The 24,973-nt window shown below is 41.6% G+C and overlaps 1 protein-coding gene across 1 annotated transcript in view; it reads right to left on the bottom strand.

Annotated features, from left to right (window-relative positions):
• Window positions 1-1,116: 1,116 nt before the first annotated feature.
• Window positions 1,117-24,973, bottom strand: part of l(3)80Fg (dnaJ homolog subfamily C member 16 l(3)80Fg) — a 94,518-nt gene continuing 70,661 nt past the window's right edge. Inside the window, exons 15-18 of the mRNA XM_080283911.1 lie at window positions 17,624-17,643; window positions 15,471-15,498; window positions 11,527-11,637; window positions 1,117-1,257 (exon numbers count right to left, since the gene is read on the bottom strand). Of these exons, the coding sequence (XP_080140037.1) occupies window positions 1,117-1,257; window positions 11,527-11,637; window positions 15,471-15,498; window positions 17,624-17,643 (300 nt within the window). The remainder of the gene's footprint in view (window positions 1,258-11,526; window positions 11,638-15,470; window positions 15,499-17,623; window positions 17,644-24,973) is intronic.

The following is a 24,973-nucleotide window of genomic DNA, read 5'->3' as shown; positions in this document are numbered from 1 at the left end:
CTGATGTCTCCACAATGACTGACAAGCCTAATGGTTTCCTGTAAACCAGGACACAACTTACAATGCTGGGTAGTAACCATATAACAAAATAATGGGGTGATATGAAGCCTATTATGGCGCTCCTGTTAACTGGGTGGAGACACACCAAGGCAGCGTCTATCTGGGAACCAAACTACTACACTCTTTCCTGCACCTTGCTGTGGTGAGGTGCTGTCTACTGCAAGGAAATATTGGTTTACTGCACAGGACAGCCCTGCAGGGGTGATTGCTTGCCAGCAGTTGATGGGTCTGCTCAGCCAGACAGACTGGGGTTACTGAACAAGAACAAATCCATTAGCACAGATTTTATAGACTGAAGCTTTCCTCCTTCCAACTCCTGCTGTTGATATCTTAAGTGAAAAAATTGTCCAGTACAATCTAACAGTGATTACAGCTCAGTCATTACAATACAGTATATGCACCTCAGATAGCTGCTTCATTCCAGCAACATATTTTATGTTTTAAAATTGCTATCACAAAGTAATTTTATTCAACTATGGAGAGACTTTTCAAACTATAGGATTAGATATAGCCTTCACTAACCCTTTCATTACTAAAGTCCTCACTCAAGTATAATGAAATAGTCTGGCGGTGGCAAGAATGAAATTTTAAAATGTCACTGGACTGAGCGGATTAACGACTAGATCAGTATGACTTACGCATATGACTACCAAATTACAATGGTTTATTCTGATATGAAAATTATCTCTAACCCTTGCAGATCAGTTGATGGCCAGATGTAGTCAGATTGGAGGGTTATTATGATTGGTAACCAAGGAGATTCATTTCTACTTCAGAATTACGGCTCACTGTACCACATGCAACCACAACTTACTATTTATGCTGTGAGAGTGGCCCATGTTCTGTCAGAAGAAAATAAACTGACTACAGTTAGCCTAACCTGTAAAAGTATGAAGACATAAAGATATAAATTTTTCCATTCACTTGCACAACACTTCAGATCCTGAATTTAATTCTCAGGCGGTATGAGTACCATATACATGTGGTAACCACTTATATTTCACGAGTAACAACGAATCCACTTCACTGAAGAGGGAAACCATGACTTGCTAATGCTTACTTGCCTGGCCAGTCAGGCCAGTAATTAATGTGGTACCGCTGAGTAGAACCTTCAAAAAGTCTGTCCAACCAGTTGCTAAAGCCCTCCAGCAGCTGGTCCTCAAACAGAATGTTGCTGTAATAGTTTAGTAGTGGCCTCTGGCAAAGAAAAGAGAAGGTGTTAAGGGAAACAATGATGATGATGATGATGATGTGCTGGAGTGCTTGTAAGGGATCCCTGTGGTATCTGAGAATGTGTGGTTATATTATTGTGTGGGAGGAATATGAAACATAGGGAAACAATGATGATGATGATCATGTGCTAGAGTGCTTGTAAAGGATGCCTATGGGTATGTGAGAATGTGTGGTTATATTACTGTGTGGGAGGAATATGTAATATGAGGGGGGGGGGGAGGGGGGGAGATATTTGAAGAAATGGTTGAATATGGGCTTGGAACAGCATACCTTTATTTAGATGTATTTTAATTCTCAGGTATTGATAATTTGCATTTTAACATATTCACATCATTAGTCAGAACAACAGTCACAAATAAGATAATCCTACTGTACCACCATTCAAGGACCAGCTACATGGATGTGGCAATGCATAATTCACTCCTTCAGTGTAGAGCCATCTCACCCAATTAAAGTTACATTACAATATACCAAAGAAACAAAACATACACATACAACTACCACAGCCATTCACATCCTCCGAATTCCCATCAGACATTCATCCCTCCAAAATTCCTCCTCTGAAAGAGACACAGGTGCATCTAGCCAAACTAAGAAACACCTATCACCCAGCCCTGCCTCAGTATCAGGATATTATGCAACTTACAATGTAGATCCTGACACCACACAATGCACTTACCTCATGCTCCTCACTTTCACCAAAACAAACATTTCAACAGTGTCACCAAATGATTTATGGATATCCCTGACTGAAAGGTTGTTTTCCTGCAGTCCACCGGGTTCATGTCCACATGACTTTCAACAAATGCAACAATCCTAGGTCTCCTGGGTATCAGCTGCACAACCAAAGGAGACTTGCTTACCAAGATACAGCATCCACATCCAGTAAAACCTCTTTATAATTAGCCTGTGTTCATATAATTTTGGTTTTAAACAACTCCTTGAGCCAACACAACAATCTCATACACCAAAAAAAGTTTGGTATATTCACCACATGTGGCTGACCAACTGACACACAGCATCAGTCTAGCTCTGACTGGTATCACGTAAACAATGCTGTCACTGTTTTGTCACTAACATAGTAAATTTCAGGGTCTTCCTGTACTGAGATTTAGAATTAATGCATTGTTTGTAATGATTTCTAGTACTGTATATAGGTATGTATGTACAATATGTATGCCACAGTGAGTTGTTTGGTAATGTACTGGGGAAGAAAAATCCATTAACACTTCACATGTACCTAATGACCTATAACAGGTTTTTAGCAAACCAATGTACATAAATTATGAAGACTACCACACACTGGATTTAATAACCCACTGTTCTGTACCCTACTGTGCTGTTCCAGGTGGTGTGGAAGGGGCAAGAACCTAGACTGAGTATTTCCCAGTGGCTCACTGTAAATCTACAGATGCACAACCAAAGGTGGTCAAGTCACTAAGATATTGTACCTTGTCCACAAACTGTGAGGTGTGAGGGTTTTAAGATGTCTTATTTTATGTGTGTGTGTGTGGGGGGGGAAGAGGGGAGGGGTAATGAGGGCTTTTGATGCAAAAGTGGTTCACCACAAAGTGCAATAAAATTATTATCAGTAATGGAGAGGGGGGAGTTATTTAAGAGGAGCCTGTGGAGTCACATGGAGAGACAGGCTGACGAATGAGGATATAAAGGAGCGTTGTGGTGTGGATGTGGATGTGATAGGAAGCGTTATGAGGAACACACTGAGGTGGTTTGGCCATGTGGAGAGGATGGAGGGTGAGAGACTGACGAAGAGAGTGTATGTGAGTGAGGTGGAGGGGGGAAGAGGGAGGGGGAGGCCGAGGATGAGATGGAGGGATGGGGTGGAGAGGTATATGAGAGAGGGGGGTGTGAGTTGGGAGCAGGGGAGTGAAATGGCGGGGGACAGGGCGTCTTGGAGGCGATTTGTTTGTGGCCACCCCAAACGGGATTGAGGCGTCTGGCAACAGATAGATAGATAGATAAGAGAGGGGGCCCTAGAACCAACGAAAATCTAGAGGCTGGGCATTTACGAAAGACCAACTGTGTGTGCATACATTTACATAAACAAAGTTGGTACGGGGCACAAGGCTTAAGAGTAAATGCAGACAATACAAAAGTGATGGTATCTAGGGCTGGTGGCAGTACTGTCAAAGAAGAGGGAGAGTGACCATGTGTGATTTGCCACAAAAGCATGGGAAGTAATTCCAAGTACAGTAATTCCATCTTGTGCAGTGTTTGTGATAAGTGGCTGCATAAGAGATGTAGTGGTATCAGAGGAGGACTGCGAGATAATGTTGCTTTCATGTATTTACCTAGTTGCAATATACAGGAAATGAGCTACACTTGTGGCGTTCCATCTCTGTTTCTTGATAAGTCGAATTTTGCTTTGAACTCGTTTCACTTTTAAGACTGGACGATCTCTTTGTCCAGGCTATTCCACATGTCTAAGCATCTATTTGGAAAACTATATTTCTTGATATCCTTCAAAAAACTTGGCTTTTTCACCTTCATTCAGAGTTCTTTTGTAACTCTCCCATCCCATACAAACAGATCTTCTCTGTCAATTTTTTCAACTCCCACCATGGACCAGAACACTGCAATCATGTCACCCCTCTCTCTCCTTTCCTCTAAAGAAGGCAGGTCTAGTTTTTCTAGACTTTCCCTGTATAACAGATCTGCCTGGCTAGGGACCATCTTGGGTGCCATTCTTTGTATTCCCTCAATCTTGTTTATATCTTCCTTTTTATTTGGGGACCACATTACTGCTGCATATTCCAACCTGGGGTGGATCATGGCCACTATCAATTTTTTCATCATCTCCTCATCTATGTAATGAAATGCTACTCTTATGTTAGTCAAGAGATTGTACATCTCTCTATCTTGTTAATGTGTTCTTCAGATGACAAATTATCCTGGACCAGCACTCCCAAGTCCATCCCTTCTCTAGCTTTTGTGATTGGTTCAATACCCATCATATAATTCAGTGATGGTCTCTTGGTACTTTTACCCATTTCCAATATATTAAAAATTTTGCGTTGAATTTCATCTCCTACATCCAGCTCCAATCATGAATCCTATCCAGGTCCTCCTGCAGTATTTTAAAGTCTTCTTGAACTTCTACTCTCATCATGATCTTTGCATCGTCAGCAAACAGACTTGCATAACTGTTCATTCCATCTACTATATCGTTTACATAAATCAGGAACATTACGGGCATTAACACCGAGCCCTGTGGGACTCCACTTGTTACTTCCCTCCACCCAGACATCCTGTCTTTTATTACTGTCCTCATTTGTCTGTCTCTCAAGAAGTCTCTCATCCATCCTATGAGATTCCCCTTCAGTCTTTGTATGTGTGTCAGGGAGAGCATGTGGAGGTTGTCAGGCATGAAAGGACTGAACTTGCTGGTGAGTCTCTTCAATGCGTGGATGAGTTCTGTTATTTGGGAGACATGTTATCTGCTGGAGGTGGGGCTGGAGCTAGCTCTGTGGCTAGAATGAGTAGCTGGAAGAAGTTCAGAAGGCTGTTACCTCTCCTGACACTGCGAAAGCTCTCCCTCCATGCTAGGGGATCCTTGTATGCAGCATGTGTTAGAAGTGAAGTAGTAGTAGTAGTAGTTGTTCCCTAGGCAGTCCCCGAGTCCCTAAGGAATGCCATGGCCGATACCGGGCTTTCCCACAGAGCTCTCAAGAAGTGTTATGTTGTGTTGTTGTCACAGGCGACTGTGTGCAATGCAGTCTTCCATAATGTGCTTAATAGTATGGGGTGTTGTGTTGCATCCAGGACAGGCATCAGCGATGGAGACATCAAGCCTCTCCTGATAACTCAAGAGGGCTGGATGATGCCCACATCTCAGCCTGGCCAGGTGGACCCTGTCTTCACAAGGGAGATAGGATTCAGAAGGGTGGATATCAGGAGGCTGTGCATGCAGCTGTGTATTGTCTTTGAGTGACTGAATGGAGTGGCGAGTGATTTGAGTATGGATATGCTTCTGGAAGCTGGTCTGAGGCAGGAGAGGGATGGAGAGATGACAGTATTTGTGTAAAATATCGTGTGCTGGTTGTTGCTTTGATGTTCCTTGGTGTGTGTGGATGTGCTGTCATGTATTGTACTGGATGGTGTGGGTTTGTGGAGGCTGCGGCAAGAATTTAGGTGCCTCTCATGTCTAGATGATCCTTGACTTTGAGGACTTTGGTTTCTTGGTGTAGGTGGTCTGTGGGTGTAGTAGCTGTGCAACCTGTGATTATTTTTAGGGCCTTGTTCTATATGGTCTGTAGGGGGTTGTAGTGTATTTTGGTGAGGTTAGAAGCCCATGTGGGGCTTGCAAAATTCATCACTGAATGTATATCTTGACTGTATACTGTGGTGGTGGTTTCTTTGTTGTATCCAAATGTTGTATGGGCAAGTGACCTCAAGGCATTGAGTCTTGGTGTTATCTTTAATGTTTGTGATGTGTTGTTTGAATGACACTGATGTATTATAATACATCAAGGATTGTGTGTGTGTGTGTGTGTGTGTGTGTGGTAGGGAAGTGTTGTTTATGGTGAGGTGTGGCATGTGACTATGTTCTACTGTCCAGTTTGTGAGAAGGGTCACTGTAGATTTGGCTGGGGCTATTTTGAGCCTGTTTGTGATGAACCATTCATGTATTGTGTCGAGGTAAGGTTAGAGGATGTATGCAGCTGTGTTTGCATTTTGGAGTGTACAGTACATGTAAGTGTTATGTTGTTGGCATAAGAGGCTATGTGTATTTGTGGTGTGTGGGGTGTGGGTATGTCATGCATGTACAGGTTAAAGAGAGTAGGGGACAAAACAGGTCCTTGGGTGACGCCATTTGTGAAGTTTCTGATGTTCGAAGATTGACCGGCAAATGCTACATGTGCACATCTGCCTGCTAAATAGTGCATGTTTGTGTTGAATATTTTTGTTTGTGAGGCAGTGGCGGGGAATGGCATCAAATGCTTTAATAATATCTAGTGTGTCTAGAAGTGTTCTGTGTGGTGGCCTAGCTGAATTAATGCCATCAAAAACTCTCTGTGTAAGGTCTGTAAGAAGAGTGTTTATGGAGTGTAGTGGCCTAAAACCATGTTGTGATTGGGCTAGGGGGGTGTAAGGTGTAACCAGTTGTATTACCAGTCGTTCAGTGACTTTGGAGGGGCTGCAGAGGAGTGTGATGGGGCGGTGTGAGGAATGTAACATGGGGGGTCATTGCTGGGTTTGGGGATAGTGATGATGGTGCCATGCTTCCAGATGATGGGTATTATGTTGTGTGAGCAGCTGTAATTTGAAATGTTGGGAGTGCTTGCATGCCCTTTGGTCCAAGGTGTTTAACCCTTAAACCACGGGGCACAATGGATCATACTGCAGGGCATCACTTTTGTGATTCTGTGTTATTTTGAATTTTCCCGGGCTTACAAGTGGTGGCTTGTATCATCTATCAGTACTGCCAATGTCCAACACTAGTCAGCACTCCTAATCTCATCTGTACTCCAATCCATTGTTGACAATTTAGCCATTTTTCCTCATTCTTGACTCTCCTCCCTACCTCCCCTCCATTACCCTCTCCTCTCGCCTGCCCGGCCGCGCTGCGCTAAGCAAATCTTCCCCAGAATTTTCAACTGATTTCATCCATTGAAATAAGCCCTATGCTCTATTCTTATACAAAATAATATATACAAAAAAGAAATAAGGTAAGTGATAGTGCCATACACCTGGAATTGGCTTAATTATCACCTGACAACACCTCACATGCACTCGTTTGCTAATTTCCACCGGTAATTTCCCCTTGAAATATGCCGTATAATCTATTCTCATAATAAAAATATATATATGAAAGGAAGGGAGAAGCCTAAGTGATATTTACATTAGCCTGGAACTACCTAATTTATTATGTATTGTCTAGATTTCCTGCCAATCATTTCATAGCGTATATATTAGCAGCTGTCACCACTCTGACATTGGCAGCCCCTCACTGCCCCTAGGCAGCAGCATTCAGTTTACTGTTGTCTTTCAAGGTGAAACCATGTCGGATTCGCGCCTGTCCAATTCCACCGCTTTTTAGCCCCATGCAAAGGGCCCTGTGACCTCTACCCCTACTAAACCTCGTTTGGAAAGGGGTAAAGGGCTAAGTGACTGCTGTGGAAAGTGAACTGGCTAATTTATCAACGATAATGATGGATAGTGACTATGATCTTTCTGGTGAGTAAAACAGTGCAAGTGGAAATGTAAATAATGTGTAAATAATGTGCTAAACAGCAAGTGAAAGCAACAAATGTAAGTATAACTGAACAGTGGAAAATAGTTTTATAAGTTACTGCAAGTGACAGTGCATAACATAGTGTAAATAAAATAGATATGTAAATAATGTAAATAAAATAAAGAATGTAAATAGAAATGTAAATGAGTAGTAATATAAGAATATGAGTATATATACTAGAAGTAATGAAAGTGAAAGTTTCACTCTAGAATGTATGAATACTATGAGTTATGAAAGTGAAAGTGACAGATTCGCTCTCAACGCTAGTGTACAGGACGAGAAAGTGAATGCTACGTATTTTACTGAAAGTGAAACTGAATGCCTACAGTGACAATAAACTACTATTACTGAAGGAAATTTATGGATAAAGACTGAAGATATATATATAAGTGTTATATAGTAATAGGAATATAAAGTGTGAGTATTTTTATGAATAATAAATGACAGAATACCAGTGGGGAACGAGCGCAAGTGGTTAGGTCATACGTGCTCGAAATTTTCATTGCTTTCACAGTGTTTTTTTTTTTTTTTTGGAGTATGGATTCCAAACTATTTGAAAATCATAGAATAGTGTTTCCAGTGATAATATCAGGCTGTGGTAACCATATTACGGGCTGTCGGAAAGTGTAAAGTGGAGACTTCGTTACCCAACTTCAGAGGTCTCTACAAGTCCTATGGTACTTGACGAAGGCTCAACAAACATCCCAGGAGAAAGCTGAAGGTATGTGCCATATGCATATGTAATTTTAATATTTTAGAACTAATAACTGATTATTGGGAAATATTTTTAGAAAGTCTGTCGGAGCGCAAATATCCTAGTGGGACACACAAGTCGAGCCAAAACAACCCCGCAGTTTAGGGGTTAAGGTGTATGTTGCTTATGTTGTCTGGTCCACAGGCAGAAGAATGCTTAAGGTTGCTAATGATGTGCTTCATCTGGTTGTACATGAAAGGTGCAAAGTCTGGGTCTGTGGGGAACTGTCTCTTGCACCGGATGACACATTGGTCATCTCAATGGGGGTTTAGATGGATGACGTGTGAAAAATGATTGATGAGTGTTTGCTTGCTGTCTGTTTGAAGGTATGGTGTCTGTTGTTGTGATGGCAGTGTGTGATTGTGTAGTGTTGTTGCTGGTGAGTGTGATGTTATTTAGTGTCTTGTAGAGTTTGCTGGTGTTTGTTTTGTGATCAAGTGTTTGGAGATAATTATTCCAATTTAGTGTTTCCTGTTCTGACATTTTATTGTTCATCTGAGTGTTGAGTTCTTGTATTTGTTGTACGGTGTCTTGTGTATGGGGTGTTGGGGAGTGTCGTAGTGTGTTCTGTTGACTGATGAGGCCTTGAATTTCTGGTGTGAAGATGGAGTTGTCTATCTGTTGCCCCCTCACGAGGCCCGAGAACCTGTGTTAGGAGTGTAATGCTGTATGGTAGTGAGGCCTCGGCAGTAAAGGAAGAGGATATTCACAGGCTCAAACATGCAGAAATGGCAATGATAAGGTGGATGTGCTGTGTGTCCCTGAGTGTGAGGCCTGGGGGTGTTAGGTTTGTGATGAAAGAGTTGAGAGGTGGGATGGGACTGGAATGTATTGGTATTGTGATGAGGAAAAGTAGATTGAGATTGTTTGGGCATGTGGAGAGGATGGGGGATGATAACTGGGAGCAGAAAGTGAGAAGTTTAACATTAGGGGTAGGGTTGCGAGAAGTAGACCAAAAAAAAAAAAGACCTGGGAAAAGGTCACTGAGTGTGACCTCAAGGATAAGGGACTGAACAGGGATGCTACCAGAGACTGGGCAGCATGGAGAGCCACCATTAGGTGACCAAGGTCAAAGCATGCAAGAATGTTGGAGCCTTCAAAAATTAAACAAAACAAAAGATGGCTTGGTTACCGAGATGTGGCATACACAATTCCATAGTCTGTGAGGCAAGGAAGGGTGCAGGAGAAAAAAGGGAAGATCTGCAACCTTGAATACCAACAGGTTTGGCCTATATCAGCAATCAATTATCTGTAAAAGTGCACAACCAAATGTGGCCTCACCACTGACATCCCATGCAGTATTCAAAAGCTGTGATGCATTGTGGGGGACAATGAATCTTAAAAATCAATATGGAAACTGTGACCACAAAGATGCTCAGGCAAAGGAAGCTAGGCTGAGGTACAATATCCACAAACAATAATGTGTGACTTGACGCACAGGTGGTCAACTCAGCAAACTAGACAGAATGTCTCTAAAAACTATAATATTGTATCCCCTTGCAACAGGGAATAAAACAAATGGGAATATATAATGTTGGTAATTTTGATACTAATGATGATGATGATGAGAAACATGGGGGAGAGACAGCAGTAAAATGGATAGGGAAGATGTGCAGATTGTTCTGGGAGAAAGGCAGAGTCCTGGAGGACTGGAAGTAAGGTACAATTATTCCTCTATACAAAGGAAAAGGGGAAAAGAAGTGTGTGGTAATCAAAGGGGCATTTGTCTTCCTTGTGTAACAGGAAAAGTATATGATAGGATACTTATTGACAGAGTTAGGAAAATAACAGAAAAATTAGTTGGAGAAGAACAGGGAGGCTTTAGGAAGGGAGAAGATTGTGTAGATCGGATATTCATTCTTAGGTTAAACTTTAATGGAAAAGTTTCTAGAGAAGCGAAAGAAGTTGTAAGCGGCCTTCATGGATTTGGAGAAAGCATATGGCATGGTGGATAGACAAGGAGTGTGGAAAGTATTATGAATACAGTATATGGAGTAAATAGGAAGTTGTTGAAAGCTGTGAAGGGTATGTATGAGGGTGCTAAGGCTGCGGTGCATGTGGATAGTGAACTGAGTGAATATCTCTATCTGAATGTTGGACTGACACAGGGACGTGTCATGTCCCCATGGCTGTTCAATCTGTACATGGATCAAGTTATAAAAGAGGTACAAGGTAAGGTAGTGGATGTTGGAGCAGCCCTAATACGAATGTGTGGATTCAATTCCCTGTGCTGTTGTTTGCAGATGATACTGTATTGTTAAGTGAAGACGAAGGGGAACTGCAAGGCCTGGTGAATGAGTTTGGGAAAGTGTGTATGAAACGGAATCTAAAGGTGAATGCAGGGAAGAATAAAGATATGGTCTTTGAGAGAAATGAAGCTACTGAATGTACAGTGAGGTTGGTTCTGGAGGAAATGTAAACTGTCAGTGCGTTTAAGTACTTGGATAGTGTGACGAGTAAGGATGGAAGTTTAGAGGGTGAAGTGGTTGAAAGGGTACAACAAGGAAGAAAGGTTGCTAGTTCTTTGAAAGCAGTAATAAGGAACAGGGAAGTGTGCATGGAAGTAAAAATGTCGCTGCATGACAGTATTATGATACCAACTCTAACACATGGAAGTGAAGCTTGGACCTTGTTGGAGGGACACAAGTCAAGAGTAAGAGCAGTGGAAATGAGTTATCTGAGAGAAGCATGTGGAATTACATGGAGAGACAGACTGACAAATAAGGAAGTGAAGGAGCATTGTGGCGCAGATGTGGATGTGACAGAAAGCATCAAGAGAAACACATTGAGATGGTTTGACCATGTGGAGAGGATGGAAGGCGAGAGACTAATGAGGAGAGTGTACGCATGGGAGGTGGAGGGAAGGAGAGGGAAGGGGAGACCTAGGATGAAATGTAGGGATCAAGTGGGGAAGTATGTGAGAGAGAGGGGTGTGAGCTGGGAGCAAGGCAACAAAATGGCATTGGACAGGCACCACGGAGGCAAGTTGTGTGTGGCAGCTCCTTACAGGGCTGAGGCGACTTGCAATAGATTGACAGATAGATAGATAGATAGACAGACAGATGATGAGAATGATAATGATCATGACAATGACTGTGACAATGATGATAATGACACTAAAGAATATGAAATACAACCTAAACACAGTGCTTGTGCTCAGTCTCACTGTGTTTGCTAAAACTGACCAAAGCTAAGAAAAAAAAATTTCATGTACAGTACTTACATCAGAGGCAACTGAGTCCTTCCGTTTGTCTCCACCCTCAACATCTGAGTCTGTCTCCGATTCATTATCACTGAAGCCCATAAAGTCCCCACTGATGCCAGACCTTCCATGCTGGAACCAGAGACAAAATTAATAAAGCCTTTCCCACGTATTTTTACATTATGCTTTTGCTACCACTGGCCATATTATGAAGTCCACTACATAACTAAAAAATAATAAAAGTTACTTCTATAAAGCTGAAAGCTTGCTTATTTTGAACAGCTGGATTAAAGCAATAATTGTTCACCACAAAGAACTTTTACACTAAAGGTTTTGTACACTGTTGTGGAAGTTCTGTATTCAGTGAGTACTGGTAGTTACATGAACACATGCACATATAAACAGTATAAAGCATTGCAACTGGCATGAGACTTAAGAAATCATATGAATAATAAGATGCAACAATTAAACTTTGAATTTATTAACTACTCTACAAGCAACACATGGTGGGGGGGGGGAGTTTTACAAACAGTGACTTTGATTTTTTTTTATGTACCCTGCGAAGAAACACAGCCAGGTCTGACACAATCTGTGCAACTGAATTTGTGTTAGGATGAATCACCATTCACTCAGAGAGCTGAGGAGAGGCTGCTCTACTTTTGGTTTCCAGTTGAGATGTCCCACAAAAATAAGGGTCCAGACATCACATGCTTTTCTTACAACATGGCTGCCAGGAACCCATACTGAACCACTCCTGAAGGTGGCTGTAAGTCAGGCTGCCACTGCTGTGTGTGGCCTAACACAGTGTTACATAAACTGGTTGTGAAAGTGGCAATTTTCTGACCACTGCCTACTGAATTGGATGCCTCCACAAGCAACTCACTGAGTACAAAATTAATTTTGTGCCTTACCAAACTCTCCATCCTTTTTTTTTGCCACCCTATGTTCCCTTTTTTTTGGAGGCATCCTAGTAAGTGTTCTCAAAACAGGGGGAGGAGGAGAAAGCAAGAGTAAGGAGGAGGTCATATACACTAAGGACCTGTTTTAGACAAAAGACTGTGTCTTTAGTGAGATGACTGGAGCTGATGGGCACTGAGTACTCTGTGAGGCTTTGCACAACACTGTATGAAGCTATCATTATGAAATCATGATACATGCTTCCCTGGTGGTAAAACCCGTGGGTATGTACTAAAATCATGTTCCAAAGGATGGTTCTTGCTGTCCAACTATAACCAATATTATTTAAAAGCCAACCCAGACACGAAGATTTCTCTCACATAATAATAATGAGCAAGAAGCGTGGCCAACCAGAAGGACACATAGACAAATATACAGAACAGCAAATCTTCATTATAAAATGAGCCGACATGTGATTACTGTAATTGCTTATACAACATGCTGGTACTATATCTGCTCCATTCCAGCAAATCTCCCTCCATTAGAGAACACTGCATTATCACATATATTTGGTTTAACTGACTATTCAGTACATTCCTTGATTACCCAACCAGAAATGTTGTCCGTTCCTGTGGCTTTGGTTACATTCTTATTTTTCATCAACTCCAAAAGTTCATCAGGTTCAAATTTAACTTCATTTGCAGGATATTGTCTACCACATTCTCATGATTTATTTCCAGCCTCTGAAAATCCTTTTCCTGTTACAAATACTATCTGGGGCTTCTCATTCATAATCTCACACATGTCTTTACCTCTTTCATATTCTTTATTATCATCATTTAATCTTACCATTCTGTCTTTAATTTTCATTTTACTGTTTATATACCTGTAAAACAATCTTGATCAATTCTGCACTTCTTCCACACTTACCCACTAATTTTTTTTTTTTTTTTTTTTTTTTTTTTTTTTTTTAAGCAACTTCTTCTCTTCTAATGTGGTTTCCCATAAACCACGAAACCATTTACAGAGCTGGGTGGTAACCATTTAACCAACACATACATGTTCCCTATGTGTCAACAAGTGGGTCTGTGGAGGGTTAGTGCCCCTCCCCGTAAAACAACTACCTCAAAGACAAATGGCCACCCCCTATGGGATTATGGCGTCTGGCTATAGGTAGATAGATAGTTGATGATGAAGTTTATGACATTTTTTTTTTTTTAATATATGCCAGAATTCTTACCTATACCATGACTATAATCCTGTACAAAGCCTCACTGGTTGATATGTAATCACTATTTTCACTTATACAATCACCTCACCCAAGTCTACAGCTATTTATTGTTACAAGATGGCATTTGTACTCATCACCATCAGGATTATTAGTGTCAGTGATGGAACAACACTGGGGTGTTCAAGCAGCAGGTAAAGTGCAATGAAAAGAAATAACCCGTTTAGGTGAGTTAAAAACTTGTTTCTGGACTTGTCGGGTGGCGATCCTTGGCCAAAAACGTATCCCCATTAAAGTCTTGTTATGACTGACTCGACATATAAATCATTATGCAATGGATTTTTTTCAAATGCATACTCACTGTAAAACAAGGGTGTACTGAATACAGTATATGTACTGGTGAGAAATTAATCATGCCAGATACTGTAGTGACACCAGATAATTATTTGAGTTGGGTGAGAGGTACAGTAAACCCTCAGCACAAGCATTTTTTGAGTATGCTTTCTCATTTTCCACAATTAACTCAAATATAACCCACTCACCATGAATGCCAAGTTGTCACCACCTACAAAGCCAACTGGTGGTAGTGATGGTAGCTAAGGAAGTGACAGTGATGGTGTCTATAGTGATAGAAGTTATGGTGGCAGTGGTAATGATAACAGTGGGTGTGATGCTAGTTGTGGTGGTGGAAGTGAAAGTCAATTAGCAGTGTGATGAGAAGGGATAAAATGGGATGGACTGGGCATGTAAAGAGGATGGAGGATGGCAACTGGGTATGGAGGGTGAGAGGTTCAAATGTTGAGGATAGAGTTGAGTAAGGCAAACCGAAAAAGACCTGGGATGAGATCATTGAGTGTGACCTCAGGGACAAGGGTTGGAATAGAGAGGTAGGTAGAGACTGAGCAGCATGGAAAGCCACCATTAGCCTTTGTAAATTAATGAATGAACAAAAAACAGAATTCTGTCTGGTATTAGTTTCACACATTATTCTGCTTTGTACAACCAACTGCTTCTAGGCATTGTCTATCACTCAGACTCACCATAAACGAGTTAAATCATCACAAAATATACACATTTAATGTGAACTTTGGGATGATGAAAAAATAAGCTGTTCCAAAATCATCTGAAAATACATTTTAATCAAGCAAATTCTGATGTCTGGTGATATTTTGGGGCACTACAAAGGGTTTCTATAGCAGCCAAATAGTTAAACTAAGGCTGTGAGAGACATTTTAGATGAGTTTTAATTATTTTCTTATTTTTTCTCAATGTGGGTGTGTCCGTTCCCTAACTACTATGTAGTACCATGGATTGCAAAGGATGACTGTACAGTGACACAGGGACTTTGGACACACTACAAAACCTTTTTCCTGATGGGCCTGGCCTCAGGAGTGAGGGTTTAGGAACTGAAGACAATGCCTAGACACAATGCCCAGACACTCTATGAAGGACAGACAGATAATAATTCAAATAACTGATCCCTGAATTATGTCTCTCCTGTTCTTAATCTCTGAAACCTATGACTCACTCTGAGATGAATAGAACTGTGTGATATTAGCTGGAGCAGAAGATTAGTGTTGTCCTAGGCATGAGAGGTTATTATTGAAAGCATTTACACTCTCAAGATACTATGACTTACTCAGCTGAATGCAATCATCAGGTGTATGCTGGAATTAAATACTGGAGAAGATGCACCTAACTAACTAAGCCATCTTGTAGTAAACTTACATTGTACACTCATAAATTTAGACCACTGTGGCCTCTGATTATCCCATTTAAAAAGTGAGATTCCCAGAAACAAGGGTAAAGGAAAATCACTATGACAGAGCATTATACTGACCCGCCGCCGCAGTCCCTCACTCTCTGTGCTGCCAAGACTGCAAGACTGCTGAAATGAATGAAGCTTATTGTCAACGTCATCTTACTCTGAAATACTGTTGGTCCATCATGCACCTTAAGATAATGGTAATAAAAAAGGCAACAGCCAATCCTTTATTACCCCTTTGGGGTGTAAGAAGGCCCAAGACTTGGCAAAGTGGTCCATACCATTTAAGCCACAAGAGACCACTCAACACCCATGCAGTGTTTGGATGACACTAAAACCTCTGGCCACCTCTTGGACTTGAATTATGGTAGATTAATGCACGCTCTCCTCCAACCCCAGACCTCTATCAGCCACACCATCAAGGCATCTAATACAATATTTAAACAACACTACATTCCATGAAACATCATCAGTCTGTGCCATTCAGTGACATACTGAAAACACAGTTACACTTTTTTTTTTCATTTAGGAAGGCAAGATTGCTTTACAGTACTTTTAATTACAGTGGTCCCTTGTTTAACACACAATTTTTTTGCGTGTTTCATATAAGAGTGGAAAGTTGTGACTCTCCTTCCATACACGCAGTAAGGAAACACAATAATGCAGGGGCATGTGAAATTATTCTGCTCAAGTCAGGTGTATTGGTACCAAAGTCAAGTGGTCAACATCATAATACATTACCAGTACACCATATCTCAGCTGTAACATTATTGCCATAACTTCTTATGCATTAGCAATCTCCTTTAACTAGAAGTAAAGTAGAAGAAAGTATTCTGTGATGAAAACTGCTTGTGGGGATGTGTGTGTAGTTGCAGTAATGTGGTGAAGTGTCGGCTGCTTGCAATGGCAGTAAACAGGTGCCTCACAAAGGCAGGGTAATATCATGAGTATTGTCCACTGACTCCTCCATATTTTCCATCCATTATCCAATCCTATGTTCCCCCATGCGAAGCATAAGAGCCTGGGGCTAGGCAAGTTGGTCCTGACATTTAAGATGAGAGTGGCCAGCCTCACTCATCCCTGAGTGGCATTACATGAGCAATAAACCCCAACCACCCCTTGGATGTAAATCTGCACCAGCTTCATCCAACTGGAGTGCCGTAATTACTCACTAAACCACCAGGCACCATAATTTGGTTATATGGTTACCACCCAGCATAGTAAATGGTTTCTAGGGGTATAGGAAGCCATATGACTTGTAAATTAAATATCAGCTGAGTACTGCTCTCACAAATAGTACATTTCTTCATAAAACGGAATTAAGTGAAAAACAGATTTGTATCTGATGGTGGAGTTGATGTCTGGTAACAAATTCTGGTAGGTGTAAGACCACTGTCAAGGTAGTACATAGATGCCCCACAACAGCCAGGGTGAGTGATGCATGTGTTGTCTACTGATCCAGATTTATATAAATAACCTTGTATTCTTACTTTTGCCTCCCCAATGTTTACCACTGAGTCCACAAAGCCATTGTCTGTGGGTGTGACACTGGGCCACCTACAGATTAAGGTACAATAACTGACCATAAGCTGTATGTAGGAAGGATGTGGATAGGAATAACATTTCCTGTGCTGGATGAAATATTGAGTACACGTGAAATGTAGTGAAGTAAGCAGCAGCTCAAGTCTGACTGCGTATTTCTGGTGTAGATGCTGGGAAGTAACCAGACCACTCAATGGCTGACCAGTGATTCATGATGATAGTATATGAGTTGCTGAAAACTGTGAACAAATTCTGTTACCTTGATAATGTCATCAATGCATGAGTGATGCTAAGCAGTGCCACTACAAGGGTGCAAAGCAGATGAAAGAGGTTAAAGAGAACTGTTACCCAACCTGACAATGTGATTGTTCTCATGTCCACAAAATAGACAGTACTTGGTACCTACGTTTCTAGTGTTATACGGACTGACAGTGAAACACTGGAAGTAAAAGGGGATGTGGTAATGGAATTGAAATGAAATGGCATGAGAATGATCTGAGAGATGCTTGGAGTAAAACTGCATGAAGAACATCTTCGGAACAGCTGAGAAGAATTGTTGGGAGTGGAAAACATCAGAAAGGAGGTAAAAAGGAGAAAGGATGGGACTGTTCCCCTGAGCTAGACCTAGATAGATCATAGAGCCCAGCAAGGGTGACTGGAGAGCCCTACCTCTCCAAGCAAGGCACCTACCGGGGCAGGGCACTAACTCTTGACCTCGCGATCTCGAGTCAAACGCTCTACCCCTGAGCTACCCTGCTCCCAGTAAGAATAAGATTGAGATGATTTAGATAAGCCTGGAGGAGTTGGGTGAGGAGGTGTTGAAGTACAGAGGTACCAGAGCACTGAAAGAGACGTAAACCAAGGAAGATGTGAGAAGAGGTGGTGAGTGCTGAACTAAGGTCTTGAGCTTTATCAACACAGAGCAAAGTGCAATGCATTCAGGTGAATCTATCTGATCTATGCTGCATGGAAAGCAAACATAAAACTGAAAATTATGAGAAAGAGAACAAGTAGCCATAGCTACAATATGTATTACAATACACTGTCTGTTGGCACGATGTTGGGTGTCAGTATGACAATAAATTTACAGAAAAATAAGAGAAAAGGTGATTCTGGATGAGTGTATGGCTGAAGGATGGCCTTTCTGATTATTTTCCAGAGTCATAACTAATTAACACAGTTTAAGATTACTCAGTCACTTCTCAGACATGGCTGTCATGCTAACCAAAGGACCAATGCATCACTGTTGCATACAACTCAGTGTTTTTAATAATTATTGACAATGGAAGAAAGAAAACCTCTTGTGAGTACTACAGTTTCACATTTAATCCCTTCAATCTGGTGATATGTTTTTTGGTTTATTCTTGCTACTTCCAAATGATTTTAAGTTTAAGAAAGGCCTCCCCTAGTGGGGGGGTTAATGAAGGTTATAATTAACCCTTCAAGTTCAGAAAGTTTCTCCCAAGCTGAGAAAACTCCTCTTAAAGTTATCAAAAAATATTGCACGAAAGTATCCCCAGGTAGAAATGTTTAATATCATGGTCAAAAATGGCACCCACAAAATGTCATGCACAATCTCTTCACTTACATTCACATATTACTATCCCTAGTAACTGCTTATGATCCATCCATCCATTCATCATCCAATCCTACATTGTTCCATGAGGAGCGTAGGAGCCCAGGGCTAGGCAGTTGGTCCTGACATTTAAGATGAGAGTGACCAGCCTCACTCATCCCTGAGTGGCATTACATGAGCAATCAACCCCAACCATCTCTTGGACATAAACGTTCGCTGGCTCAGTCCGACTGGAGCATAATAATTACCCACTAAACCACCAGACGCCAAAATTTGGTAATGTGGTTACCACCCAATGTAGTAAATGGTTTCCTGGTGTACAGGAAACCATTCAGTGTAGAGTCACCCACAGGCAGAAGGAAGAGGAAAGAATGAAGAAAAGAAAGACAGAAGAGGAAGTGTAAAGTTACCCGTAGGCAGAAGGACAAGGAAAGAATGAAGGAAAGGAAGACAGAAGAGGATGGAAGGAAAGATGGATGGAGGAGAGGAAAGGGCAGACACCCGACAGCAGCACTACATTGAGTGAGTGGATGGTGAGTGCCCCCAACATGTATATTTCCTCCTTTGCTCTTTCTTACTACCAGATTCCAAAAACATATACACACAGCAAAATCAACTATGATCAAAATTCCTGCATAAAACAAACTGACACCATTAACGAAGCATTTGATAATAGACCCATGAGACATTCCTTAAATAAATATTCCAAATTATGAATGATACAGAAATTGGGCAATAGGAGTTAGTACTGCCAATAATAATCCATCCATCATCCAATCCTATATTGCCCCATGAGGAGCATAGGTGCCTGGGGCTAGGCAAGTTGGTCCCAACATTTAAGATGAGAGTGACCACCCTCACTCATCCTCGAGTGGCATTACACGAGCAATAAACCTCAACCAGCCCTTGGATATAAACCCACATCGGCTCATTCCAACTGGAATGCCATAATTATCTACTCAACCACCAGGTGCCATAATTTGGTTACGTGGTTACCACCCAGCAGAGTACCATACTTCCCGTGTCATAGGAAGCATTTTTTTTTCCACAAAACTTACCCTAAAAATCACCCCGCATCCTAAGACACAGGGCTGTGGCAGCACACGAAGATATTCGAGCTCTAGGTGGGGATATTGATTGAGAATTTGTTCAAACACAAGTGTACAACTTACCATACGTACACAAGACCATAAAATATTCAGAATACTACGGAAAAGCTCTGTATGGTCATCTCACTCAGCTGTTTGTTTACTTTTGGGTCGGTTAAACTCGGTTTCGTTGTTGTTGTTGTGTGGTTCAGCTCAGCAGATGACGGTCAAACAACTGTCAAGCGGGAAGCGAGAATAGTCATATGACACTCTTTAAGTTTTATAATGTGTATAAAGGATGACTTCATTTAATAAGTGTCCTTTGCTTACCATTATACTGGAATAATTCAGTGGTCAGTGGGTGACGAAAACTCCAATGATTTGAAATCTCCACAGTCCACACAACAAGGTCAGCTGACATGATGTGTGTTTTTAAACATACATTTTTTTTCATATCTATATTATAGTTTGCTATGGCTGTGCTATTATAACTCCAGGTAATGAAGTCGACAATAGCTAATATACTGGAAGAATGACTAAATACAGTATGTTCACAGGTAAGAAGTAGCAAGAGTACAAAGGTAGTAAACGTAGTGGTGGATTCATGAGTCGCCTTTGTTGATGTTCCTTGATTATTTCCATCCTATTTTTTTCTGGATATTGTCTTGTCTGTTTGGGGAAGCATCCAATGTCAAGGGGAGTCCTATGACAAGGGAAGTATGGTAAATGTTTCCTGGTGTACAGGAAACCTTTTGGTTTGTCACTCAATGTAGAGTCACCCATAGGCAGAAGGAAGAGGAAAGAATGAAGGAAAAAAAGGGGGAGGAGTGAGTGTAAAGTCACTCATAGGCAAAGGAAAAGGAAAGAATGAAGGAAAGAAAGACAGAAGAGGAAGGAAGGAAGAAAGGAAAGGGCAGACACCCAAAGCAGCAATACATTGAATGAGTGGATGGTAAGCATCCCCACCTACCACAAACAAAAGGGATTATTCCCCTGAGCTAGACCTAGATAGATCATATAGCCCTGCTGGGGTTACAAGAGAGCACTACCCCTCCCAGCAAAGGCAGCCACCCCAGCATGGCACAGTCTCTCAACCTAGCGATCTAGAGTCACACGCTTTACCACTGAGCTATCCCATTCCTCAATAGTAATAATTAAAAAAATAATAATAATAATGATAACAATAATAATAATCCATCCATTCATCCATCATCCAATCCTACATTGCCCCATGAGGAGCGTAGGAGTCTGGGGCTAGGCAGTTGGTCCTGACATTTAATATGAGATAATAGTAATAAAAATAATAACCTATGCCAGATGCCATAATCCCATAAGAGGTGGCAGTTTGTCTATGAGTTAGTTGTTTTATGGAGAGGGGCACTAACCCTCCACCTACCCACTTGTTGACATGTAGGGAACACATACGGGTTGATTATATGGCTACCACCTAGTGATGCACATGGTATCCTGGCTTACAGGAAACTATTAGGCTTGTAACTCAATGCAAAGCAACCTGAAAAGGACAGATGACTAATAAAAAGTGATGGGAAAGATAGGAGATACGGGAAGAGGAAGGCAGACACAGAAAAAGAATGACAAAGGTGAAGGAAAAAGTAGGCAGCACTACATCAAGTGAGTGGGTGATGTCAACCACCACCTACCACCATAATAATCATCATCATCATCATCATCATCAACATATGGACCTCCTTTCCCACCCAAGGGCAGGGTGAGGGGTAGCCAATGTCCAAAACAGCCCAAGTTTGCCCATTCCAATGGGCCACGCTTCCATTCACTCATCATTTAAGCCCCCGGAATCCTGGCTCTATCTGATCGGTCAAAAACTTTCACCACATTCTGTAGCTTCACATAAACGTATCCGATAGAGTCAGTCCGGAAGCTGTCACGTTAAAAAGAGGTGCTAAATCCCTGATCATGCACATCTTATCGCAACAATGATCCAGTCAGCTCGATTTCTTGTCATTCCCCTAGCCTCACAGACTTCCATACCTCACTCCCTTACACAATCATCCACCATATCCCTCCACCTTCTCCTTGGCCTACCTCACCTCCTTCCTCCTTCAAATTCGCTCAGATACACCTTTTTCACTATTCTATTGTTATCCACTCTCTCCACATGACCAATTCAGTGCACCCTTTGATTCTGGTATCCACAGACTTCCTCACTCTGCATCTTTCACAAATCATATTATTTTGTTTCCTATGCACTCTCCGTACTCCATACACATTCCTCAGTAGCCCTATCTCCACTGCTCTCACTCTTAACATTTCATTTTCATGCCACACCATTGTCTCACATCCATATGTTAACCCCAAAAACGCAGGGTGTCGCGTTAGCAACGCTCGCCGAAAAGGGACATAACGGCGGATCGTCGCATTTGCGATTCGAGTTAATTTTGAATAAACGCGGGCAAGGATGTTCCAGCTGGTATTGTCTATCAGTACCACCACCCTTTAGCTACAATTAGCATACTTTACCTTTGTACTACTGACCTCCGTTGTTGCCAAGTATCGCGTTTTTTTCCCCCCTCCCCCCCCACCACGGCCAGGCCAGCCTGGCTGTGATACATGGCAGCGCTCTGAATGCTCAGAACTGTAAATCTGCGCTCTCCTCTCACAAGCAGTTTATGCTAATAGGAAACGCTTGTTTCCCCAGTTGTCACACTAGTTTTTTTTCGCACGGTATGGCCCTGTTTAGCGTCAGTTTACCACAGGCTTTCAAAGTGACATTATGGCGAGTTCTAGCTCTTCCGAGTCAGTGCGAGCGGCCGACAGGAACGAGAATAAAGTGACGGACGTAAGACAGAATAAAAAGCGCGCTGCGGTGATCTCTTGGGAAGTAATATAATTGAAAATAATGTAGTATACGTGTTTTTAGCTGTGAAAATGGAAATGTTTGTTGAGTGATGGGAAGACCGCCGCCGCACTGCATGTCGGCTGTACGCTCCATTGATTTTAGCCTTATTTTCAGTGCTTATTGTACAAATACGGATTCCAAACTACCTGTACGTTGTAGTATAAAGTTTACTGTGACAGAATGAGGCTGTGGTAGAGGGGAAACCGGGTTGCTGGAGGTGTGAAAGTGAAGATTTTGTTAACCAACTTTGCAAGTCTCCACAAGTCCTTGGGTAGTCCACGAAGGCTCAACACCTGTCTCTGGAGAAAGCTGAATGTATGTACTATCTGCCATACCAAGTATAATGTTCTAGGGTTAATCTCTGATTTTTGGCTAATATTTTCCTACAGGTACTCAGACCGCAATACAACGCCGCCACCTGGGGGGGGGGGGTCGGCTGTCCATTGGCCGTGCATTAGGGGTTAAAGCTGGCACTAACACTCCTTCATATAAGCCTTGTGCAGCTGCAACACTCAAGCCCCTGTTTCTTATCAAGGCCTTCATAGTGCCAGCTACCTTCTTTCCTTGTGTCGCTCTACTTTCCACTTCTGTACATTTTCCTCTTTTTTCTATCACTGTATCCAGGTTCTTGAACTCTCTCACCAATTCCAGTCTCTCTCCATTCACTGTAACATCACACTGGGAGTCACCTTCTCTCTCAGTAACCATAACTTTACTCTTTTCTACATTTACTCTCAAGGCACAACGCTCACAAAAATCAGCAAAACTCTGCAGTAGCCTACCAAGCTCTTGTCCGGTATTTGCAAGTAGCTGTGCATCATCAGCATACAACAAATTTGAGATATTCCATCCATCACTATTCATTACCAACACTATCTCTCTTCATTACACGTGTTTTTACTTCTCTCATCACCCATCCATATTTAATTGAACAACCATGAGGACATCACACAACCTTGTCACATGCCCATACTGATTGTGAACCATTCACTTAGATGCCCATTTACCCTTACACATGCCTCACTACCATCATAAAACTCTTGACATCACCTAGCAGCTTACCATCTACACCATACAAGCACAAAACCTTCCACAATCCTCCTCTGTCTACTTTGTCATATGCTTTTTCCAGATCCATCAATGCAGTAAACACTTTATAGTCCTTCTCACAAGCCTTCTCCACTATCTGTCTCAATGCAAATATTTGATCCACACATCCTCTGCCACTCCTAAAGCCATCCTGTTCATCACTCACTAGGACTTCTGATATCTCTCTTACTTTCTCTATAATAATTCTTCTATATACCTTCCCTACCACACTCAGTAAACTTATGCCAAGATAATTCTTGCAATCACTTCACTCACCTTAAACTCTGTAATCACACCCATTTTCCACTCTGCTCGCACAGTTTCACTCATCCATTCCTTCCTACATATCTTCAACAATCACTTCACTCCACTCTCTCCAGTACACTTAATCATCTCTGCATACACCTCATCAACCCCAGCTGCTTTCCCATTTTTCAACTGCTTCACAGCATTCTTCACCTGTGCCAGTGTCATGTTTCGTGGCACTGCATTCCTTCTCTGCACACCCCCAAAACCAATCATGTTTATAGCTGCTCTGCTCTCTCTATTCCCATTCATTAGACTTTCAAAATCTTCTTTCCATCTGGTCCTTACTACATCCCATGGGATAATAATCTACCACTTACGTTCTTCACATTTTCATGTTTCTTTCTGCTGTCACTTGTACATTTCCACACCTCTTTCCAGAATAACTTCCTATTTTCAGAGTAGTTTGCATTTATTTTTCTTCCCCGATCATCATTTACCTCTTTCTTTTTCCTCTTCACTAGACTTTTTATATGCTTCTTGCTCTCAATATACTCAGTTCTTACTTCAACTGAATCCCTCCTCTGTAACCACTCTAGCCACTTTCTCTTTTTCTCCACTGCCCCCTTAACCTCTTCATCCCACCATGCTGTACCTTCCTTCTTTGTTGTTACTCTTGCCACACCACACTGCTTTAGCATTCCTAACTCAGCAATTCCTGTATGCATTCCCCAGGCCGTCCAGATCCATTTCATTCCAATTCTCTGATTCTATCTCTTCCTCTACTTTGGTCCTGTATTCATTTGCCATCATAATAATAATAATAATAATAATAATGATAACAATAATAATAATAATAATAATAATAATAATAATAATAATAATAATAATCCATCCATCCACCCATCATCCAATCCTACATTGTCCCATGGGGAGCGTAGGAGTCCGGGGCTGGGCAAGTTCATCCTGACATTTAAGATGAAAGTGACCAGCCTCACTCATCCCTGAGTGACATTACATGAGCAGTAAGTCCCAACCACCTCTTGGATATAAACCTTCACCGGCTCAATCCGATTGGAGCGCTGTAATTACCCACTAAACCGCCACGTGCCAAAATTTGGTTATATGGTTACCACCCAGCATAGTAAATGGTTGTCTG

This window comes from Coenobita brevimanus, chromosome 99 (genome assembly GCF_032717465.1).
Source record: "Coenobita brevimanus isolate Jiangsu-jjx chromosome 99, ASM3271746v2, whole genome shotgun sequence".
Taxonomy (NCBI): Eukaryota; Metazoa; Arthropoda; class Malacostraca; order Decapoda; family Coenobitidae; genus Coenobita; species Coenobita brevimanus.
Note: the sequence above shows the minus strand (reverse complement) of the source record. Positions and strands in the feature narration are given on the sequence as shown.